This window comes from Borostomias antarcticus (assembly GCF_949987555.1).
Source record: "Borostomias antarcticus genome assembly, chromosome: 2".
In the NCBI taxonomy this organism is placed as follows: domain Eukaryota; kingdom Metazoa; phylum Chordata; class Actinopteri; order Stomiiformes; family Stomiidae; genus Borostomias; species Borostomias antarcticus.
In genome coordinates this window covers 30,441,446-30,463,340 of record NC_140235.1, presented here as the reverse complement: position 1 = coordinate 30,463,340, position 21,895 = coordinate 30,441,446, and the positions used below count along the sequence as shown (strand labels likewise).

Genomic DNA, 21,895 nt, shown 5'->3' with positions numbered 1-21,895 from the left:
AGACAGTAGAGGGAGGCATAGACCATGACAAGGCTAGTCTAAGGAATCAATTTCTAGTGTTTCATGATAAGGTTAACAACTTCACTTATAAAATATGAAACAATAAGTCAAATATTTATGTTTTTGATTGTAAAAGTAACTTGTACAGTTACATTTCTTGAGGACTGATAGACCCTGTTTGTCTCCTGGTCGCAATGGAATCTGTATGTGTCCCACTTCATGTCATATCAAACGTTTACAAGCGTAGCGAGACAACACTGAGCGGTATAATATGCTTATAACATGTTTATAGCATGCTTATAACCTTGCGGAAAAAAAATAATTGAATGTTTTTTTGCCTAACCTTGATATTTGCTTTACAGTGCAATCATAGACCGCTAGATTGATGGGAATACGACCAGTTTATTCAACAGCTGTATGATGAAAACATGCATCATGTGTGGCGCGACAGGTTCACCATGTGTTTGTTGTATCATAGACCCCGTTTAGACTTGGTTTTAGAATGCGTTTTGGACAATCAGATTCAAAGTGGACAGCGCTAAATACAAGTGTAAATGGCCACCAAAGCGTTTTGTGAAACGTTTCCTCAAACCACTTGCCGAGGTGGTCTGGGACGCATTTGACCACATATCCTTAGTTGTCTAAACGCTAATGCGTCCTGATGCGTCCACAACGGCGTAACAGGAAAACACGTCATCAATGCAGGGTCATTTTGCTCCTTTTTCGCCTTATCCTGCACTTTTTCAAGTCGCAAATGACTTGTCCTATCAAACCAAATGACTTGTCCTATCAATCCAAATGACTTGTCCTATCAATCAAAACAGCTGGAATAGTCCAGACTTTCAAGCAACCTTTTTTCAGACTGATTATTGATTTGTTTACATGGAACAGCTGTGCGACACGCACACAGTCAGGAGTGAGTGAGTTACTATGGTTATTATATACGAACACAAGTGGTCAGCTGGACACATTTGGAGACGCATGATAAACACAGGTGCAAACGATGATGTGTCTCGCTGTCCACTCTGAATCTGATCATCCAAAACGCATTTTAAAACCAAGTCTAAACGGGGTCATAGAAGTTCATCTGTTGTCCGTTCCTTGGTATTTGCAATGGCGGGACAGTGGTCTCTGAGCCATGTGTCCCAGCAGACAGCGAAACGGGGCACTCAAACCTGCCACAGCGAGGCCCACCCTATAAACCTGAATCTCTGTTATTGACTGATGAACTTGAATGTCTGTCACTGACTAACGTTGCGCCATTGGTCGAATTTTGCCCACGCGACATGTTACGTCATTGGTCGTCGGCCAAGATGGTGTCGCGTGCGCAACACCAGACTCAGCGTCGCTCTCATTCTGCAAATTAGCAGTTATCTAAGATGAGGCTCCTCATCGCCTATCTCTACCCAGCATCCTCCTCGCCAATTTACGGTCTCTGCCGGATGAACTGTGACTTATAAAATCAACACTTGTAAAGAGTTGTTCATTGCCCCAGTACTTATCTCTGCAATGTCAATAAAGTTGAACCTATACGAAAAGACATTTCCCAGTAGCGTTGTCTTAGTCTGCATATCATCAGTCCAACACATACAGTGCTAGGTTTTAACCTGGTCTTTTTTCTACCTTTGAGGACGGCGTAGACAAAAGGAGACATGGACAAAAGAAGAGGGGACAGAGGCAAGACAAGGGTAGAGGAAAAATAATTTTAGGAATGAAAGGGGTGTGTGTTGTATCTCTTCAGCCATCTCTCCTCATTTCCAATGTTTACTGTCTCACATCAGTGACATCAGTTCACTAGATGATTGCATTTGCTTCTCTCCTCTATAATGTGTCTAGTTGCGTTGCAGCTGGTTAGCTATAAAGTTCCTGATTTAAATGCAACCACACTTAACCACAATAGCCCAAAATGTAGCTGATGAAGTTTAATTGCATGTTTTGTGTGTGTATTTACCTTAATGATTCAACCAGGCACTGGAAACAGGAACCCGCAGCCCACTGACCCTCAGTAAATGGGAATTGAAAGAAACAGATCTCTAAATTGTATGGTAATTTCAGCGGTGTGTTAAGTCAACAGGATCCCACACTATCTAATTGTATTGAGATCAGTTTTAGCATTCCAGGGAATGGCTGGAAAACATCTCCCTGTAGGTGACTGTGGGAAATAGTGAAGGAAGCCATCCTTCTGCAAGCTCTGGGTATCCTCAGCAGTCACACCGACAGGCGATTATTGTTCTCTCAGGGGAACCTCGGAGAATGCTTCACAGACTGGAAAGGAAACTCCACCTACATTCACCCATGCATTCTGCATGATCATTCTGGGCCCGGAATCCTGTCTTTAGTGCTAACAAACCTAGCTGGCAGGCAGAGCCTATAATTGGTCTTCTGGAACATTGTCACGTATCACCACAACCTCAATTCAACTTTAGTAAACATGTGTTGACCTTCGGTGTTTGTTTGGTGTTTGCTGTGCTTGTGGCATTTTCTGTCAACCATCAAACAGATAGGGAATGGGCACGATAACAAGCCAGCTACTTCCACATCCTAAAGCCAAAAGTCACAAACTCCAAGAGGCCCCAAACGCGCTGTTCATAGCCGCGGTGTTGAAAACACTTCCGCCTCTCCTCATAGTTCTAGTCCTTAAGGGAAGACCAATAGAACAGCTGTTAGGTTTTGGCAGTAAGGATCATCGCAGTGTATTTCTCTGGCTGACTCTTTTATTTGATGTGGCTAACAGGCTCAGCAGGCCATATCTACATGTGTGTTCCTCCCCTTTAACAGCCGTGACCCGTGACCTCTGGGTGTCTTGCCGGCTAGCCAATGAGATCTACCAATTATGACAAACCCACGTTGGGGCGAAGACACTATATCTGGAAGGTGGGTGTCTGTGGACAGTTAGCCATTGATAAAGGCCAGTGAAGTCTACTATTATGGTTTAAAGATAATGGTCAAGAAAATTAGGTATCTGAACCCCATAATTTGAGCAGGGTTAACGTGCACTTCTGTCCACCCCTCTGAGATCCATCTGAGTGGCCAGAGTCAAGAAGAGTAGTCTTTTGTCAGTTCATAGCTTGCTAGGGTTGGAAGTTGGAGAGAAACTGAATCATCACACTTTGTTGCCCTCGTTTCACCGAGGTATTTCCGTGAAACAATTAATAGCCATTTAGCGTCATGGTAGCCCTGGCCTTTGGGTGACACAGGAAATGACCGTAATTGGTTCATCATTGCCCTTGACTTACATCATGACATAGACCAGTTGGAGATGGTGACTTGTCTTTTCCACCATCTTAATTGTTTTTTCCGTTCTGGGGGGCTGGTTTTTGCCGGTTTTAAACTGGCTGTTGCTGAGAAACACATGAGGAGTTATAGCCTGGCCAGATGCCGATGATGTCAGACCGCATTCTAACGTTCGGGGTCTTTATGATCACCGTTTAGGGACGTGTAGTCAATAAATAACACAGCCTGCGCCGCGGACATGCGACAAGGCCCCTACAGTATGTGCTCCGGTGTGTTTTAGCCATCACAGGCTGCTCCAAGGCCCACAAGTAGCTAAGTTCTATTTTAGTTGCGGACAGCTGAAATAATGTCTGAATAACCATCTCCCAGAAACCCCGTTTCCCAAGGCTGCTCCATTCGCCCGGTTACTGGGACTGAGGTAAAACACATGAAGCACTCACCTTGGGCGAAGACTAGGGGGTTTGTTGGGGGAAAAGGAATGTCTGAGCGTCTACTGACTCAACCGTTACTTGTGTGCTGAAAGCTGCCTGTGGTTACATTAAAATTCTAATGTAATTGAAAGCTATGAGACTTTGTGAATGGTATTGGTAGGGCGGACAGTGGTCTGGTGTGAGAGAGTGAGCGTGTGTTTGACTGTGTGAGGGCTAGGTCCTGGGGTTGACGGGGTTGGTATTGTAGGTGTGTGTGTGTGTGTGCGTGTGTGTGTGTGTGTGTGAGAGAGAATGAAAGAGAGAGAGAGAGAGAGAGACTGTGTTTGTGTTGCTGTGGTGTGCAACAACAAACATAATCTCTGTCATCGATACCTCATCGAGAGAGCGGGGCTCCAAGCCACCTCTGCTACTCTTAAGAAAATGAAAACCTTTCATAACCACAATGGATGAGTTTATGTTGCAGCCAGACAGACAAATTAACTAATAAATATTATTATTAGTAATAATAATAAAAAGAAGGGAACTAATGAAATGAGAAGGGAAACTATAAAAACAGCCCCTGTCCTTCCAGTCGTTTGTGCGTGTGTCCGTCGCACAAGATGTACCAGAGCCCACCACTGGGGGTTCTAGCCTAAGTATATTTTTCCTATTGCCAATACATACTGTTCTATACACAAAAAACTATACTTTGTGTCTCAGTAAACATAGAGTCCATTTTACTCAGAGGCCACTAACGTATCATAATGTTTTCTCTTACATCAGAGATATTTTTTTCCGCCATTGTTTTCATGAAATTTAACGGCATTTTGGATATCATTTGGCAAAATGAGGCTGGACCATTAAGAAAGATGGATGGATGGATGGATGGATGGATGGATGGATGGATGGATGGATGGATGGATGGATGGGTGGATGAATGGATGGATGGAGGGGTGGATGGATGGATGGACAGATGGACGGGTGGACGGATGGACGGATGGATGGACGGATGGATGGATGGATGGATGGATAGTTCTAGTTTTATTGCCAGGTAGTTTTTACACATACTAGGAATGTGTGCTGGTCAGTTGCTGCATAGCAGAGGTAGACAACATCAGACAGGGCACGAGGACCAGAGAGGACAGTGCAAATGAACAGTGCAAAATACAAAATGGCGTGCGATGTGTGTATATACAGTATGTGTACAGAGTGCTAACGTGAGTGCAATGTTTTAATACAGTGTGTGTCGTGCGAGTACTGTATAGTCGGCGATCATGTGTACAGTAAGTAGACCAAAAGGGACAAAGTCAAAGGAGGGAGAGTCAGAGGGGGACACAGGCCTTATTAATGAGGCTGGTGGCCGTGGGGAAGAAGCTGCTCCTGTAGAATGAGGTCTTGGTCCTGATGGACCGCAACCTTCTGTCGGAGGGGAGTGGTTCAAAGAGGTCGCGACCGGGGTGCGAGGAGTCGGCCGCAATCTGTCCACGTCGCTTCAGGGCCCTGGAGGCGTGCAGAGAGGCCCGGAGGTTTGGCAGACTGCAGCCGATCACCCTCTCAGCAGAGCGGATGACGTGCTACAGTCTGGCCTTGTCTTTGGCTGTGGTGGCGGAGTACCAGGCGGTGATGGAGGAGGTTAGGATGGACTCGATGGTGGAGGTGTAGAAGAGCACCATCATTGGGTTGGCAGGTTGGATTCCTTCAGCTGCCTCAGGAAGTACATCCTCTGCTGTGCCTTCTTGGTGAGGGAGTTGATGTTCAGCTCCCACTTGAGGTCTTGCGAGGTCACGGTGCCCAGGAGGCGGATTCGGATCGATCCACGTACAGTAAGCCTAGTCTCCAGGATACTATTCTACTCATACATGAAATAAAATAGTGTCCACACACCCAACCATCAATTTGACCAGAGAAAAATGAACTTAAGAGGTGGAAGGTCGAGTACATGTCCTTCTCATAGCAAGCGTACCGCTGAACTAATTTAACATGGCCTCCCAGCGCTGGGGCAGTGACGCACACGTACAAACACAAGTGTGTTAAAGGAACATTTCATAATTTCTGACCATTCCACATGCGTCGCAGATGTCCAGTATATCAGCTGTCCACCTGTATTATCTCAACCTGACAGATGGGCAAGCAAGACAACTGCTGGTAGGACTTCTGCTTGTTTCCTGTTTGGCTTGGCCACACTTTCTTTCTGAACGACTTTGGCAAATACTTTAAGTATGGGGGTGATGGACAGACTGGATAGACTCGGACAATACCCGAATGCCTAGAGTTCCAGGATTTTGGGTCCAGTTTGCCAAGAATATTTCATCAGAGAGTATATTATTCTAATACATAGAGGTCCATCCAGCCAGGCTCAGAAGCAACAGCGTTGTTTTTTTCTTTCCTCTAGTAAGAAGTGCTGACCAGAAGGCTAGCCAGTGAGTCCTAGAGCCAGCTCAGGGAAGTGTGAAAGTTTACCTAGACAGCCATGGCCCATGCAGCTCTTGGCACCCGGGCCCTTCCTGGGGGGAGAGTTATGGCCGTTACTGTCAGGGCTGCATTCCTCTCCTTCTGTGGGCTGTTCATAGCGGACTCTCCCATGTATGCTCCGGCCAGTCCCCCTGTCCTCCAGAACCTCTGAGGATTTGCTGTGCCGGGTGTTTGTTTGAGAAGGCTGGGAAACCTGTTGACACTGTGAAAGAACATCACAAAAATCTGTGAATCACACTTACTGGGCGATGCAGGAAATGAACATGTCTGTCTACTCTAAAGAGGCGACAGGGTGGTCTGGGAGAGCAGGGGGGTATACTTATCTAGCTGCTTTGCATGGCAACATGCACGCGGTGGCTTCCTTGTTTGTTGTTAATGGTCGGGGGGGAGAAAAGGGCGGGGCCAGGGGAGTTCAAGCCAAGGGCACAGTGGGAGTGATTCGGTGGAATTGAAATTCCTGAGAGTTAGTGCCCGGGAACGCACCCACTCACACGCCCACACACAGATACACACACACACACACAAACACGCACACACGCGCGCACACTCCCTCCAGACCATTGTTTAACAGCACAGGAATGTCAGAGACTGACCAGTCCAGGGTTTCATCGTGGAATGGTCTAGCGAGAGAGATACTGTACGTGACATCATACTGAGACTGGCCACGCCTTTATAGTGAGGAAACATACAATTACAACTGGAGAAAAGTCAATCAGGCCAAGATCCAGTTGATTTTAGATGTCAATCAGGCCAAGATCCAGTTGATTCAAGAAGTCAATCAGGCCAAGATCCAGTTGATTTAAGACGTCAATCAGGCCAAGATCCAGTTGATTCAAGAAGTCAATCAGGCCAAGATGCAGTTGATTCAAGGGGGAATTTATTCACAACTTGCTGGGGGAAATCTGGAACATTCCCCCACACACTCCCCCCAGACCCACACACTCCCCCTCAACCCACACACACTCCCCAGACCCACACACTCCCCCTCAACCCACACACTCCCCCTCAACCCACACACACTCCCCAGACCCACACACTCTCTCCAGACCCACACACTCCCCCCAGACCCACACACTCCCCCTCAACCCACACACTCCCCCTCACACACACACTCCCCAGACCCACACACTCTCCCTCAACCCACACACTCCCCCCAGACCCACACACTCCCCCTCAACCCACACACTCCCCCTCAACCCACACACACTCCCCCCAGACCCACACACTCCCCCTCAAACCACACACTCCCCAGACCCACACACTCTCCCTCAACCCACACACTCCCCCCAGACCCACACACTCCCCCTCAACCCACACACTCCCCCTCAACCCACACACACTCCCCCCAGACCCACACACTCCCCCTCAAACCACACACACTCCCCAGACCCACACACTCTCTCCAGACCCACACACTCTCCCCAGACCCACACACTCCCCCAGACCCACACACTCCCCCTCAACCCACACACACTCCCCCCAGACATACACACTCCCCCTCAACACACACACTCCCCCTCAACCCACACACACTCCCCAGACCCACACACTCTCCCTCAACACACACACTCTCCCTCAACACAAACTCCCCCAGACCCACACACTCCCCCCAGACCCACACACTCCCCCTCAACACACACACTCCCCCAGACCCACACACTCTCCCTCAACCCACACACTCCCCCCAGACCCAAACACTCCCCCTCCACACACACACTCCCCCCAGACCCCCACACACTCCCCCTCAACACACACACTCCCCCTGAACACACACACACACACACACTCCCCCTCAACACACACACTCTCCCCCCAGACCATTGTCTAACAGCATAGGAATGTCCTAAGTCTGACTGGTCCAGTTATCCCTCCTGGAGAGATCCCGGGAGAGAGATATCATCTTACTGAGACAACAGTAAGTCAAACTGAATGGCTCCGTTTTTTAATAGTTCATTAAAAAATACATATCACATATCACATAGTGATACATACTACATATCACATAGTGATACATACTACATATCACATAGTGATACATACTACATATCACATAGTGATACATACTACATATCACATAGTGAAACCAGGTAATAAGCAGACATCACACAAGTTAAAAAGAAAGGGTCTTGAATAGGATTAAATAAATATGAATAAATACAAATAAAAAAGGTGTCATCCGATACTCAAGGCTTTCCCCACATGGACCGTTCGGCCAAGAAAGAACAAGTAAAAAACAACACGAATGCTGAATCACTTGCATGATTTACGACTACTCCTATGAAGGGAAGAACAGGCTATAGTGCATAACTCGGGGCGACTATAGAGGGGAGTGAATAACCCTTAGAATATGACCCGTGTGTCAACTCTACCGCTGTGCTAATGCAGGGGGGGGGGGGGAGTAACTGTAACTCTTCCGTTGTACCATGGAAGCAGCTGTTATGTAGCGCCTAGATGAGTTTCCCAGATGACGGAGACCCCACTCCCTCCCCTCCCTCCTCTCTCTCTCTCTCTCCCTACCTCCTCTCTCTCCCTCCCTCCTCTCTCCCTCCTTCCTCTCTCTCTCCCTCCTCTCTCTCCTCTCTCCCTCCCTCCTCTCTCCCTCCTCTTCCTCCTCTCTCCCTCCTCTCCCTCCCTCCTCTCTCTCTCTCCCTCCCTCATCTCTCTCTCCCTCCCTCCTCTATCTCTCCCTCCCTCCTCTCTCTTCCTCCTCTCTCTCTCCCTCCCTCCTCTCCCTCCTCACTCTCTCCCTCCCTCCTCTCCCTCCCTCCTCTCCCTCCCCTCCTCTCTCCTCTCCCTCCCTCCTCTCTCCCTCCTCTCCCCCTCCTCTCCCTCCCTCCTCTCTCCTCTCCCTCCCTCCTCTCTCCCTCCTCTCCCCCTCCTCTCCCTCCCTCCTCTCTCCTCTCCCTCCCTCCTCTCTCCCTCCTCTCTCTCTCCTCTCCCTCCCTCCTCTCTGCCTCCTCTCCCTCCCTCCTCTCTCCCTCCCTCCTTTCTCCCTCCCCTCCTCTCTCCTCTCCCTCCCTCCTCTCTGCCTCCTCTCCCTCCCTCCCTCCTCCCTCCCTCCTCCCTCCCTCCTCTCTCCCTCCCCTCCTCCTCTTTGCCCCAGCGAAGGCGTGAACAGGAGCAGTCACTACAGAAGCACACACCTGAGCTGTGAGACTCGGCCCAAACGTTCATCCCTCTCTCAGTCCACCGCTTGGATGCTAGGTCGGTCCAAGCTTGTCTGCTGGCTGTCCTCCACCACGCACAGGGGGTTATGGGTAGTCTGGGATCTATTTACACGCGATTATAGCCCTGTGTGAGCGTGAGCGTCGGAGCAGAGTTGGAATAGCCATCTGAACAATGACAGGGCCCCTTGGCTAGACGAAGGGGTGAGAGAATGGCTACACTAAGGCAGACAGACAGGATGTGGAGAGGAATTATGGGAAATGAGACTTGTATCGCGATTAAAGGGGATGTGTGTGTGTGTGTGTGTGTGTGTGTGTGTGTGTGTGTGTGTGTGTGTGTGTGTGTGTGTGTGTGTGTGTGTGTGTGTGTGTGTGAGTGTGTGTGTGAGTGTGAGACCATGGAAACATTTACACATATATATTTTGTGTGTGTTCTTATGTAAAGCGTCTTTGAGTACCTAGAAAAGCGCTATATCAAACCGATCTATTATTATTATTATTATTATTATTATTATATATAAAAGCCTGACCTTTACAAGTTTGAAGAAAGGATCTGTGTGCATGCTTGTCGGCATTTGACTGAGGATTCATGTGGGAAGATTCTCACTGAAATGAAAAATAAATTCTGCCACCAGATCACAGATGCATTGATTTTACTCTGTTCGTCTTCCTCTCTCATTCAAGATATTCTAACATGAGAGTCTCCAGTGACACCACTTTGCAGGGACTTGTTACTGTAGGAATTGGGACAGGAATGTTATTTCTCCTAAAGGAAAGACATGACAGATCTGGAAAGAGGACTTCCTTTTTCAGGCTGAGTTGTTAGTTTGCTGCCTTCCTAATCAGAGCCTCAAGGAGGTCTGTGGTGTGTTTCAGTGCATACTGTCTGAGGAAGAAAAATGTTGCTACATTCTGGAACGCCATCTAAAGATTCTTGTTTGCATTTAAATTAAACGTTCTTTGCCTTTGAAGGTTTTGCACATTTGCTCAAGTGGAATCAATTTATTTGGCTTACTTCCCTCCTCCTCTCTAGAAGTAGCCTCCTAGAACCACATTCATATGGCCGTTGGTTTTTGCGATGATGAATGAACGCCTCCAGCACCCTGGTCCTGTTTTGCTAAGATTTCTCAGGGGTTGTTTCTGCAAAACCCCAAAGATGATTGACGAGCGGCCCCGGCCAGGGCCTCGCCTTCGCCGGCTCTCCAGTTTGTTTTCTTATGAGGCCGTGGCGTTGATCTCTCTTTGGTCTCGGCCTTTACCCCCCTTCCTCAGTCCTTGTCGCCAGCGGAAGTGTAGTGGAGGTTTGAGAACTTGAGTAGCTTTTCCCTTAAGATGAAACGGCAACTGTTTATATTTAGAGTCCTCCGACCAGAAATATGCTTTTATATGCAAATGTATCATTTATATATAGATGTTCCTTACATTAAGACGGCTCTTTGAGCCCCTAAACGTAGCATTCATCCATGTGTTGACATTGGTCTGAGGTTTGGTTGGGATTGCTATGGGATACCCATTACTTTATAAGCATAAAATAACACATATTTTGGTGGAGCGATTATTTAAATGTATGCCAGCAATAAAATGGGTCCGTATTTCTCTATGACCAGGGTGCAAACCTTGCTTGCAATAATGTGAACTATCCACATGTTGGCTACTGAAATACATAAACCCTGTGATGATTTGATAATCTCTCTTGATTCTCTTGTTGATTTTTTTTATGTTTTTTTCCCAACCATCAGACAAACTACTGGTCCTAACTGTTGCCACACAAGAGACAGACGGCTTCCTTCGTTTCATGCAATCAGCCAACTTCTTCAACTACAATGTCAAGGTAATTCAAGTAAATTATCCCATTCCTTGGTGTCTACAATCCTTCAATCAAGTTCAGTCATGTTATTGATTTACTTTAGAAGATAACATACCTTATACTGTACTTATGGATCAGTGCACAGTGCTAATTGCAATAGTGGTATTCCAGTGATTTGTGATTTATGATTGGTTGTGACCCTTGTCCATCATTTCACAGGTGCTGGGGATGGGGGAGGAGTGGAGGGGCGGGGACGCGGGTCGTTCCATCAGCGGGGGGCAGAAAGTGAGGCTACTGAAGGAGGCCATGGAGAGCTTGGCTGACCAGGAGGATCTGGTGGTGCTCTCTGTTGACAGGTATGAAGGACCAGGTACTCCACCACCCAGAGACAGGGAGACATGTATAGTTATGGATTTATATTAAAGTTACAGGAGCACTTAGATTGAAATGGGTAGCAAGACTTGACTATTGAGACAAAAAGTTAATTATGAGGGTGTTACGGTCTATGAGTCTTAATACTGTATATTTAACCTAATTTCTAATCCTCAGTTGCTATGCATTTATGGTATCAAGTATTGGATGATCCAGTCAGTGCCCAGTCTTCCTAGAAAACCAATATTCCAGAGCGACTTATTTCCTTTTTACATTTGCACAGAGAGGTTCTTTTTTCCACATTGGAACCATAAATCCACTATGTAAACCCCACTCCAATCAAAATCAAATCAAAAGCACTCCAGACTCAGTTGCTTGGAACACTGTGTGCTTGACCTTGTACAGTATGTCCGTGCTGAAGAGCAGTGTGTCTGTGAGCTCATGAACGGGCGGAGAAGTCCTTCGTAAGCTTTCAAAGAATGATGATAATCAGAAAGAGTATGCATAAATACATGTTGTTTGCAATGGCATCACATGAGATATTATAGGAGCTGGTACATTATATGGTGCAGAAAGTATGCTAAACCACTATAATGGATATTTTCACAGATGTGCCTAGATAGTCACGGCCGTCTTCTAATTTTCTCTGCGTCCAAATGTGAAGCACTTTGGGCAATCTAGTTAATGAAACGTAATAAACGGTCTTGCATTTTAGGGCGGCAAAATTACAGGAGGCATATATTTAATAGGTGTGTGCGGCAATATTCTCGTGAGGCTGCGTACATCTGTGAAATCAAAATACAGGTAATTTTCATAATTACAGCACCTAATAAGTGTTTTTAGAGCCCCTGTAAGCTTCATGCCCCTGAATGAGAGGTGTTGCTATTTACATAGCGCAGAGCTACCTTCCCTTATCTTTCATGGAAAGTCCTTATTATGGAACTCTGTGAAGTGACGAGACCACTCATTTCAGACGCAGGTAGCTGAATTATGAGTACCGTAGGCCTATTTAAAGGTTCAGCGAGTTCATTGAGTGGCCATAATAACAACTTTAGTCGTATGGTACATTGCTCTTGAGAAATGCATGAAGCCATGTGTAGTCAACACATGAACTAATACAGTACAGTGCATTACAGTCTTCTGCCCTCTTTAGTGAGTAGAGTTGCCTACAATCATATGTACTGTATGATGGTGGAGCAAAAGTGTTATATCCTGACCATAATAATTTTAGAAAAAAATACTAGGAGGAAAACATACTGTATATGAATATAGAGTCATACAAATGCATTATCTATTGGAATAGGCTATAACTAAGACTGTCTTAGAAGTTGTTGCATTCACTGGATAATTCATTTCTTCTTCAGTTTGACAATTCCTACAAGAAAGTGAGATTTCCGCTATTAGTCCAATCTGTCTGGGAGGTGGAGGATCCATGTACCGCAGCCATGATGGATGATTCATGAGGCAGCAGAGACCAAGGAGTGTGTGTGTGTGTGTGTGTGTGTGTGTGTGTGTGTGTGTGTGTGTGTGTGTGTGTGTGTGTACATGTGCCACCCAGATGCGTATACAGTAGAGACGCCTTCTTACCTTAGAGTTTTGATTACTTTTCCAGAAGTAGCCTCAGCAGATGGTGAGGATATTAATAGTGGCAGTACTAAATGCCTTAAACGCCTGTAAGCTACGAGACAGCTCACTATTGCAAAGGTGGAGCATAGACAGGGTATTTTCACATGATTTACCGGCTTGGAAAGGTTTCAGGTTGTTTGAATATAATTTGCATTTGTCTGTGTGTTTCGTATGCGCAAGTGTATGAGGTTGAAATCTTTCCAAAACCTCACTCAATTAAGCTTTTTTTTTCCCTGGAAGAAGTTGGCCGTAAGGCAGGAACAATAATTTCCAATGTCCAAGTTCAGATTTATATCTACCTTGGAGCGGACCCAGCACCCCCCAGGGGGTAAGAGGTCCTCAGTTCTATGTTCCGCCCTCCCAGTTAAGGTTTTATGTACCCTATGATAGCCAAATCAACAAAAATATTGGCTGAGATACACAGAGACGAAAGCAATGAAAAACTTCCATTGAAGTTTCCCCCCATAAAATATGTGAAGCTTGCTATCTGATCCAGTCTATTTTCCCACTGCCCAAACAGCATTCAAATATGCTTCTGAAACGTAGTGCTGTTATTTCAGAACCATGGACAGCTCTTTTTGTTGTGCATTGTCGAGAGATGTATTTAATAGATTTGAACCTCACGGCGTGCTGTACGGGATGTGATAAAAGTTACAGCCGTTAACACCCAAGCTCGTTTGCTTGCTAAATAGCTTAGTACAACTTTTGCTATTTCGCTGTGTTGCTTGTTTGCTTAGCCTAAAAAAGCAGTTCAGGAATGAGGATGGATGTGCCAGAATGTGGTTTTGTACGGAAAAAACTAAAGATTTCTTTGTACAGTATGTCACGTGTAATGTACGTGTACAGTTACAGTGAAATGTTGCCAGCCGAGGCCAGTATATCCTAGCCAGACTTCACCAGACCCAATTCGCAAAATGACCCAGACCCAATTAATGCGAATGGTCTGGAACTACTGAGTTTATTTCCATTTCCAAGGGTCGTTATCAACGGTCGCAGACCTAAATGCCTCTGGACACAATTGGATACGCCTATAACCAATCAGAGCAATGAAAGGTGGGTTAGTCATTGTATCATCCTATTAAATGGGTACAGTCGTAGTATCAAACCCGCCCCATATTAGATAAACGGTTGTGATTGGCCCTGCAAATATCTGGCAGGGTGGAAGGCAGTGTGAATGGAAGCCTGGCCAGACAGGTCGGCAGAGAGAAACAGAATGTGAGTTCAAAACAAACAGACAACTTTAATTTGTCATTTTGGCGGATTTTACACCGCACATGGTGATGATGAGGCATACACCGAAGTGTCCACCGATGACATTTTTCTCTGCTCTTCACCCGTCCCGTCGTCCTTCCCCTAAGGGCAGCCGGGAGCAGACAGTGGGCAGCGTGCAGGGGACGTGCCTGGGGGCCAGGGGCCATTTACAGCAGGCCAGGCCACTTAGTGCCGGGAATATCCCCTCTGAATATCTCACTCACAGCAACCAGGCCGGCCCACATGAGGACCGGCCCATCGGGATTCGTCCCGAGCGTCCCGATGGCCAGTCCGCCATTGCTGGGGGCCAACCAAGCCCCCAGATCTGTTCTTCTGCATGTTTTTCATATTGGGTTCTTATAGGGCGGAAACCCTTGCAAACACGGGGAGAACATGCACGCACCAAAAAGGACTGTAGACCTTCTTGCTGTGAGGTGACAGTACTAGGTACTGCGTCACCGTGCCGAGCGATTTTGGGTTTCAGTGTCTTGCTCAGGGACACTTCAGCACACTCCGGAGGCTGGGATCGAACCGGCAACCTTCGATCCCCAGTCGGCCGCTCTACCTCCTGAGCTACGTGCCGCCCGTAGAGGAGGCCATGTGACCAGGATGGCAAAGCCAGGCTAAGTAGCCCCTGTGGCACCAATAATACCGCCGAGACCAAACTTAATCTGCTAGCTCCCCCAGCCGCAGAAGACGCTTCCCCAGAGGCAAGCAAGGCCAGAATGGATCTAGTGCTAATGTTTACACAGCCTTCACCCAAACCGGCTTCTCTAACTGGAAATCTGAGATGGAAAGCGCCAAAGGTTTAGCAAGACATGCATCCAGCAAGGAACATTTGAAATACAGTGGAAAACGGTGCTCATCCTGCAGTATCACAGGGTATCATTGAGTTCCTTGTGTCACACCAGCAAACGCTGAGAGGAACATTGGACAGTTTGTCCAATGTCAAAGGATGAGGAGGAAGTGGACTATTATGGTCTGTGATGGAATACACGCAGAGGAAAGACAATTTTAGGTGGCGCTCTGGAAATCTTCCACAAATATTCCATGGAAGGGAATTGTCCACATCTAGTCAAAACACCACTAATATTGCCACCCGCCGGATGACAAAAATGCAGAAATAGGTATACAGTAGCAGGATGATAATTCATGGTGGCGCCAGGCCTACCTCAGAGCCAGTAAAGATCTCGTCTGTAGGTGTGGCTGGTAGAAAGATTAACTTCAGGAGCTCCAGGAGGCAAGGCTACTTATGAGGATTTACCTGTACAGAAGTGAAAACGATCTGTCATTTTCTCTCTCTCTCTCTCTCTCTCTCTCTCTCTCTCTCTCTCTCTCTCTCTCATCCCCACCCCTCTCTGTTTCTTTCACACTCCTACTCTCTCCCTCTCTCTCTTTCTCTCTCACACCCTGCTTCTGTCCCACTCCCCCCATCTCTCACCCCCACCCCTCTCTCTCTCTCTCTCCCTCTCTCTCTCTCTCTGTCTCTCTCTCTCTCTCTCTCCCTCTCTCTCTCTCTCTCTCTCTCTCTCCCTCTTTCTCTCTCTCTCTCTCTCTCTCTCTCTCCCCTCTCTCTCTCTCTCTCTCTCTCTCTCTCTCTCTGTACTTCATGTTCAGCTATGATCTGATCTTCGCCGGAGGACCAGAAGAAATTCTCAGGAAGTTCCAGCAGGCCAATCACAAAGTGCTGTTCTCTGCCGAGGCACTGGTCTGGCCGGACAAGCGCCTGTCGGACAAGTACCCCTCGGTCCGCAGCGGGAAACGCTTTCTCAACTCAGGAGGTGGGTCCCTGCCTCGGCAAAGCAACTGGGGCATCTTGGGAGATGATGTTCATTTGGTTGGCTTGGATTCTTCTGAAGCCACTGTTATAAGGCCAACTAATACTGTTAGACATCATATATATAGTAGTAGATATGATAATCATTCATTTTATGACAACCCCAACAGCAAGTGTTCAAATGCTTAAAGTCGCACAGAGACGTTTGAGATTATCTAACTTCTGTAGTTTGACGTATTTCCGACGCAAACAAGCTACAGTATGAGGGTGGGACATAATGTTTAGAGGAATTTGATTGGAACATTGACAAGTGGACGGGTTTTAAGAACTTTAGACAGATTCGATAGAAGGATAGCGTTGATTGACAGGAGGATGTCGTGAGATTATTGGCCTAAAATATAAGGTACCTGTTGTCGTCATTGCACGTGACCTACCGTTTTCCAGGAAGTAAGAAATTATATACTCTGATATAAGATTACAACAAAAGTAGAATTTTGAAATTTTTTGGGCATACATCGTTGAATGAACACTATGACCAATTATGTGAACCAAAATGGGACAGAATGCCTTTTTCATTTCTTTGCGACTTTAACAATTCAAATGATTTAGGGATATTTGCAAAGTAAATAAAAAATTCTGTCATTCTTGACTTAGGGTGAAAGGTTCAAAGTGTTGCCATTTGACCCCATGAATATGAGGAGCCACACTAGTTTAAGGACAGGAAATAATAAATTAAGGTCTTTTTCATCTTTTTCACTGTTCCCCAAAGAGAAATTACAGGTTCAAGTCTGGGATTCAGTGAAGAACTCTACATGACCCAAGAAACCTCATATTCCACAGCCTCTAAATTCTGCTGTGTAAATAATGCTGGATCATAGAAGGACAGCATGCAGAGGCTGTGTTTATAGAGCAAATGAGAGTTCGATTCTTTAGCTCTTAAAGGATAAAGAATGTGTTTTCTCTCTAAACTGTCAGTGACCTTGATATTTTCTGCAGGACAGTTGGTACAGTAATAATGGTCCATTCATCCTCTGTATTACAGGATTTGATAAATGCTACATTCACTTGTAAGCCAAACTGCATATCTTGCAGATACCTCAGCCAACCCCCCCCCCCTCCTCCCCCTTCCTCCCCCCATGCCCCCATAGACCAACATAGTGGTCAGTCACATTGTTTAATTGGTGTTTGGCGTGTAAACATCGCAGTCATTATCTCGCTAGCTATTCCCAACGATAGAATTATTGCCTTCCCTGTGGTGCACTGACCAGCCTCCCATGAGGGAAGCTAAAGCGTGTCTCGGCCTAGTCCAGCTCGTCCTCATTTATATGACACGTGTATTTGTCTTGGTCCTCAGTGTTCTATAGTTTGCATAAAATTGCAGGTTTTTGTTTGTGTCCCTGCCCCGCCCAAATGACAGTGGAGACTGGTTATTTGGACAAGGTCTGGAAGAGGTCGGGCGTGTCACGCAGGGGACAGTTGACCTCAGCGTCCTCACTGCGGGCTCAGAGGTCTCCACCAGGGCATAGAGAAGAGGACTAGGCCATTTAGAGAAAAATGTGAAACCATATGGACCAGTCTGCTTGTTACATTTGGGTTTTTGCCAATAATAATGGACACATGTATGGAGGTTTTAGTTTATAGCTTGGACATTAAATAAAAAGTAGGCCAGATGCTTGTTTGGCTCAGGCATTGATTAATTAATTAAAATGCTTAATCATGTCGTTCACCATAATTAAATACATTTTCTGGTATGTTTATCACACAAGTCTGATTTAGCTCAAGCAATTAAAAAAACATAACCTGAGCTTGCATCACTGCCCAACTATTCATTTAATTGTTCTCCTCCTGGGTGGAAGGGACTTTAGATTGACTTGTGTACGTTAGGTCATTTGTTCATCCGTTCGTCACACATGTGCAGTACCAGAGCCCACCACCAGGCCTATTTATGAGTTTGTATTCATTACCAAGTACACTATGCTATGCACTATGTAGTAAAAGTATAGTCTTCTCAGAGCACAGGCCCATTTACTTTCTAAAGAGTTCAGAGATTGACAAGTTTAGTTGCTTTTTTAGTTCAATCATGTTGGATAGATTAGAGATAGAGGATGGCTAGGTCATATAATGTTATGCGTCCAGATTTGGTTTTGTGTAGTGAAAAGCAGATTCTCGTTTTGCTTTATTTGAGAACTCCAGAGGAGCCAGTGGTTGCATATGTGCATGCACACGTGTAATGGACTGCAAATGGACTGCACTTATATAGTGCTTTTATCCAATGCGCTTTACAATGGGCTCTCATTCACCCAGTCACACACACATTCACACACCAATGGCGGCAGCTGCCATGCAAGGCGCTAGCCTGCTCATTGGGAGCAATTTGAGTTCTTCTTCAGAGTTCAGTGTCTTGCCCAAGGACACTTTGACATGTGGACAGGAGGAGGCGGGATTCGAACTGCCGACCCTACGATCATTGGACGACCCTCTCTACCTCCTGAGCCAGAGCCGCCCCCGCACGCGCACACACACACACACACACACACACACACACACACACACACACACACACACACACACACACACACACACACACACACACACACACACACACACACACACACACACACACACACACACACAGAGGCCACACACAGTCTACTGGGAATGGTGATTTAAGTGCTATGTTGGGTTATCTAACCCTATAATAAACGTATGATAGGAGCCACACAGGGAACCGATAGCTTCTATCACCATGGAAACTACCTCTTCAATAGACAATTATCTATTCAACACGTTTGCCAGCCATTATAGAACGTCCAGCCAGTATTTCATTTACTCCCTGTCTGACTGACCATAATACCTGACCACACACTATTGTTTTATACCATTGGCCTGATAAATATTCATATAACGTATTTGGCCATTTTGAAATGTATTTTCTATCCTATTTTCAGCCTTTTCTTTCTGTCCTTCCACTTGGTGGATGTCATATTAGTCCTCCCACTTGTGTTTACGGTGTCTGAGGCTTTCTAAATGATGGGACCCAAAAAGTGCACAGACCGACGACATAGCCAAACCCAGCAATTTGCAGCTGCGGTCATTACGCCTGAGCAAGACGAGGAAAAAACCAGGAGCTCCAGACAAGAAAAAGGGGAACGGCCATTTGCCATGGCTACATGTAAAGCTAGTGGACTACTACTGCAGCGTGTGGCCTACGGTAGCTAGCCCTTAGCTCTCACAAATTCTTATCAAAAAAGGAGAGTGGTCTTTGCAGCGAGAGGAGGGATAGGGACAATAGGAGCAGAGGAAATGATGGGACAGGGATTCGAACCCGGGGTTTGAAGGGCGCGTACATGCGTTTGGGAGCTGACAAAAATGCTTGTAGAAGTCTCAGCTCTCCGCTGGCTCGCTCTGCTACTCTTTTCTGTCTATCTGTGGTCTGTGGCCAGGGGAGAGCTCTCACTCTGGGCTTGTTTGTCTGAGATCTTGCATTTCGTGGCAGGTCCTTGGACCGTTGCATGGGTGAGACCTTCACCCGACATAGTTGAATGTTTTTCCCCGCAGGCGTAATTGTGGGTCGGCCAAGTTTATAGCAATATAGCCTCCCGAAATCACTCACGCTACACCCTATACTTTCTTTTATAGCTTCAAATGTGTTAACAGCGCCTGGTTTGATTCTCAGGCATCATGGGATACGCCCCGTATGTGAACAAAGTCGTCAAGCAGTGGGACCTTCACGACAATGACGACGACCAGCTTTTCTACACCAAAATATACGTGGACCCAATACAGAGGGTGAGTATGGATGAAAATGAAAGTACAAGTTCACTGTAAAATGTGCCCAGTGGATAGCATGTATAAGTGACAGTCTAGCTAAACTCGTAATGCAACCACAAGTGCTCATAAAACGCTTGAAAACACATCACACCCTCGAAAACAAACAAACAACTGAAAATATCATGGAAGGCTAAGTCTGAGTTACAACTTCATCTTCCTGTCCGCCCCCCGGCATTTCAGGATAGCCTGAATATGACTTTGGACCACAAGTGTCAGATTTTCCAGAACCTAAACGGAGCAGTTGGTGAGTACACCACATAAATCTCTTAATAGGAGAAGGTTTTCAATTTCAACACCCTTCCTAACAAACGTCAAATAAAGCTCATAATAATGCTTGAATATTGTTAATTAAATCTCTTGGGAAAACATTTGCTGGAAATCAAGAAAGTGTGAATGACATATGCTTGATTTAGCTTTTTAGCCTAGACTCTATTGCAAAGGGTGAAAGTTAGGGCTTCTCTGGTTGCTGGATGTAGGCTAGTGATGTTTTGACCGCGCGCAGCGCTGCCTGTTGTCCTGGACTGAACCGTGTGGCTTGTCCTCGTTGGCAGATGAGGTGCTCCTCAAGTTTGGAACAGAGAGAGTGCGTGTCAGGAACACCGTGTATGACACGTTGCCGGTCGTCGTCCATGGCAACGGAAACACCAAAGTGAGTAGGAAACTCCAACAAACCTTATAGCATTGTCCCCCCCCCCCCCCCTATCATGTTACAGCCACCTAAATAGTATTGTCCCCCCCCAGCATGTTAAAACCACCTAAATCTGCTGTACCCTGCCCAGAAAAGTTAGCTTCATTTTGGTTTCAACTGACGATGCTTGAGCTTCAGATTTTTGCCTGGAGGGCTTTGCGTCCCACCAGAAGAAGAAAAAACTACATTTTTATAAAGTGCAAAGCCACATGACTTATTCGGTGTGTTGGTTGCATGAATATTTTCTGGGGAAAGAGTTTGGCAGTACTTGGGAGACATTTAACAAAATCCATGCTGGGCTTCTCTGAGAGGACAGAATTCAGCTGTGGCAGTCATTCATTAGTGGATGAGGCAGGACTGGCCAACGCCAGGCTGTACTGGCTCCGCTTCCACTCCCCCACATCGCAGCCTCGCAACCATCCACCCCACCCACCCTCCCGTCAACCATCCACCCACTCCCCCGTCAACCATCCACCCCACCCACCCCCCCGTCAACCATCCACCCACCCCCCCCGTAATGGGTCAGAGCAGAGTGGGTCAGCGAGTCCACAGGAGGATGTCTGTGAGATAGAGTCATAATTCTGCAGCGAGTGGGAGTGTCGTCTGGCTGTCTGACCCTCCTCCACTGTCTCCTGGGCCCAACTCTGATCTCTCTCTCTCTCGCTCTCTCTCTCTCTCTCTCTCTGTCTCTCTCTCTCTTTTTTTCTCTCTCTCTCTCTCTCACACACACACGCATGTTGGCCGCCTAAACTTAACCCTAGCCCTAAAATCTAGCCATAACCATTTACCCCTCACTCTAATCATAATCCCCAACCTTAACCCTAACCTTAACCCCAACCATAACCATGATTGTAGCCCAAGCCCTAAACCCTAACCTTTGACCCTAAAATTAGCTCTAAACCTGTGGGGAGCTTCCGATGTCCCCACAGAAGTCTAATTTTCTTATTTACTGTAACTATACTTGTGGGGACACACACACACACCAAACCAACCACAGCAGCCTGTTGAGTCATACTGTATCCCCACAGACCACTTCAACATCTGTTGCATTAAAGCAAATAATGGCCAGTGGTGGCCCATGAGCCTGGTGGAGCGAGCACGTCTCCAGCGTTCCCCCCCGGACGACATACCTGGCAGGCTGGACTCGTTAGAAGCATGTGGATGTGAAGCCTGCTGCAGGCAAAAGCCCCGCCTCTGCTTCGGTTCTTGGGGTCTGCTGTTTCATCAGCTTATAGGGCCGCATTCGCACAAAGACTAAATGTA

The 21,895-nt window shown here is 46.6% G+C and overlaps 1 protein-coding gene across 1 annotated transcript in view; it reads left to right on the top strand.

The window, feature by feature from the left end:
• Positions 1 to 10,436: 10,436 nt before the first annotated feature.
• plod2 (procollagen-lysine, 2-oxoglutarate 5-dioxygenase 2) overlaps positions 10,437 to 21,895 on the top strand; it is a gene marked incomplete at its 5' end in the record, with an annotated part of 27,926 nt that continues 16,467 nt past the window's right edge. Inside the window, 7 exons of the mRNA XM_084454332.1 lie at positions 10,437 to 10,485; positions 11,020 to 11,111; positions 11,307 to 11,443; positions 15,954 to 16,117; positions 19,790 to 19,902; positions 20,125 to 20,188; positions 20,496 to 20,593. Coding sequence (XP_084310458.1) covers positions 10,437 to 10,485; positions 11,020 to 11,111; positions 11,307 to 11,443; positions 15,954 to 16,117; positions 19,790 to 19,902; positions 20,125 to 20,188; positions 20,496 to 20,593 — 717 coding nt within the window. The remainder of the gene's footprint in view (positions 10,486 to 11,019; positions 11,112 to 11,306; positions 11,444 to 15,953; positions 16,118 to 19,789; positions 19,903 to 20,124; positions 20,189 to 20,495; positions 20,594 to 21,895) is intronic.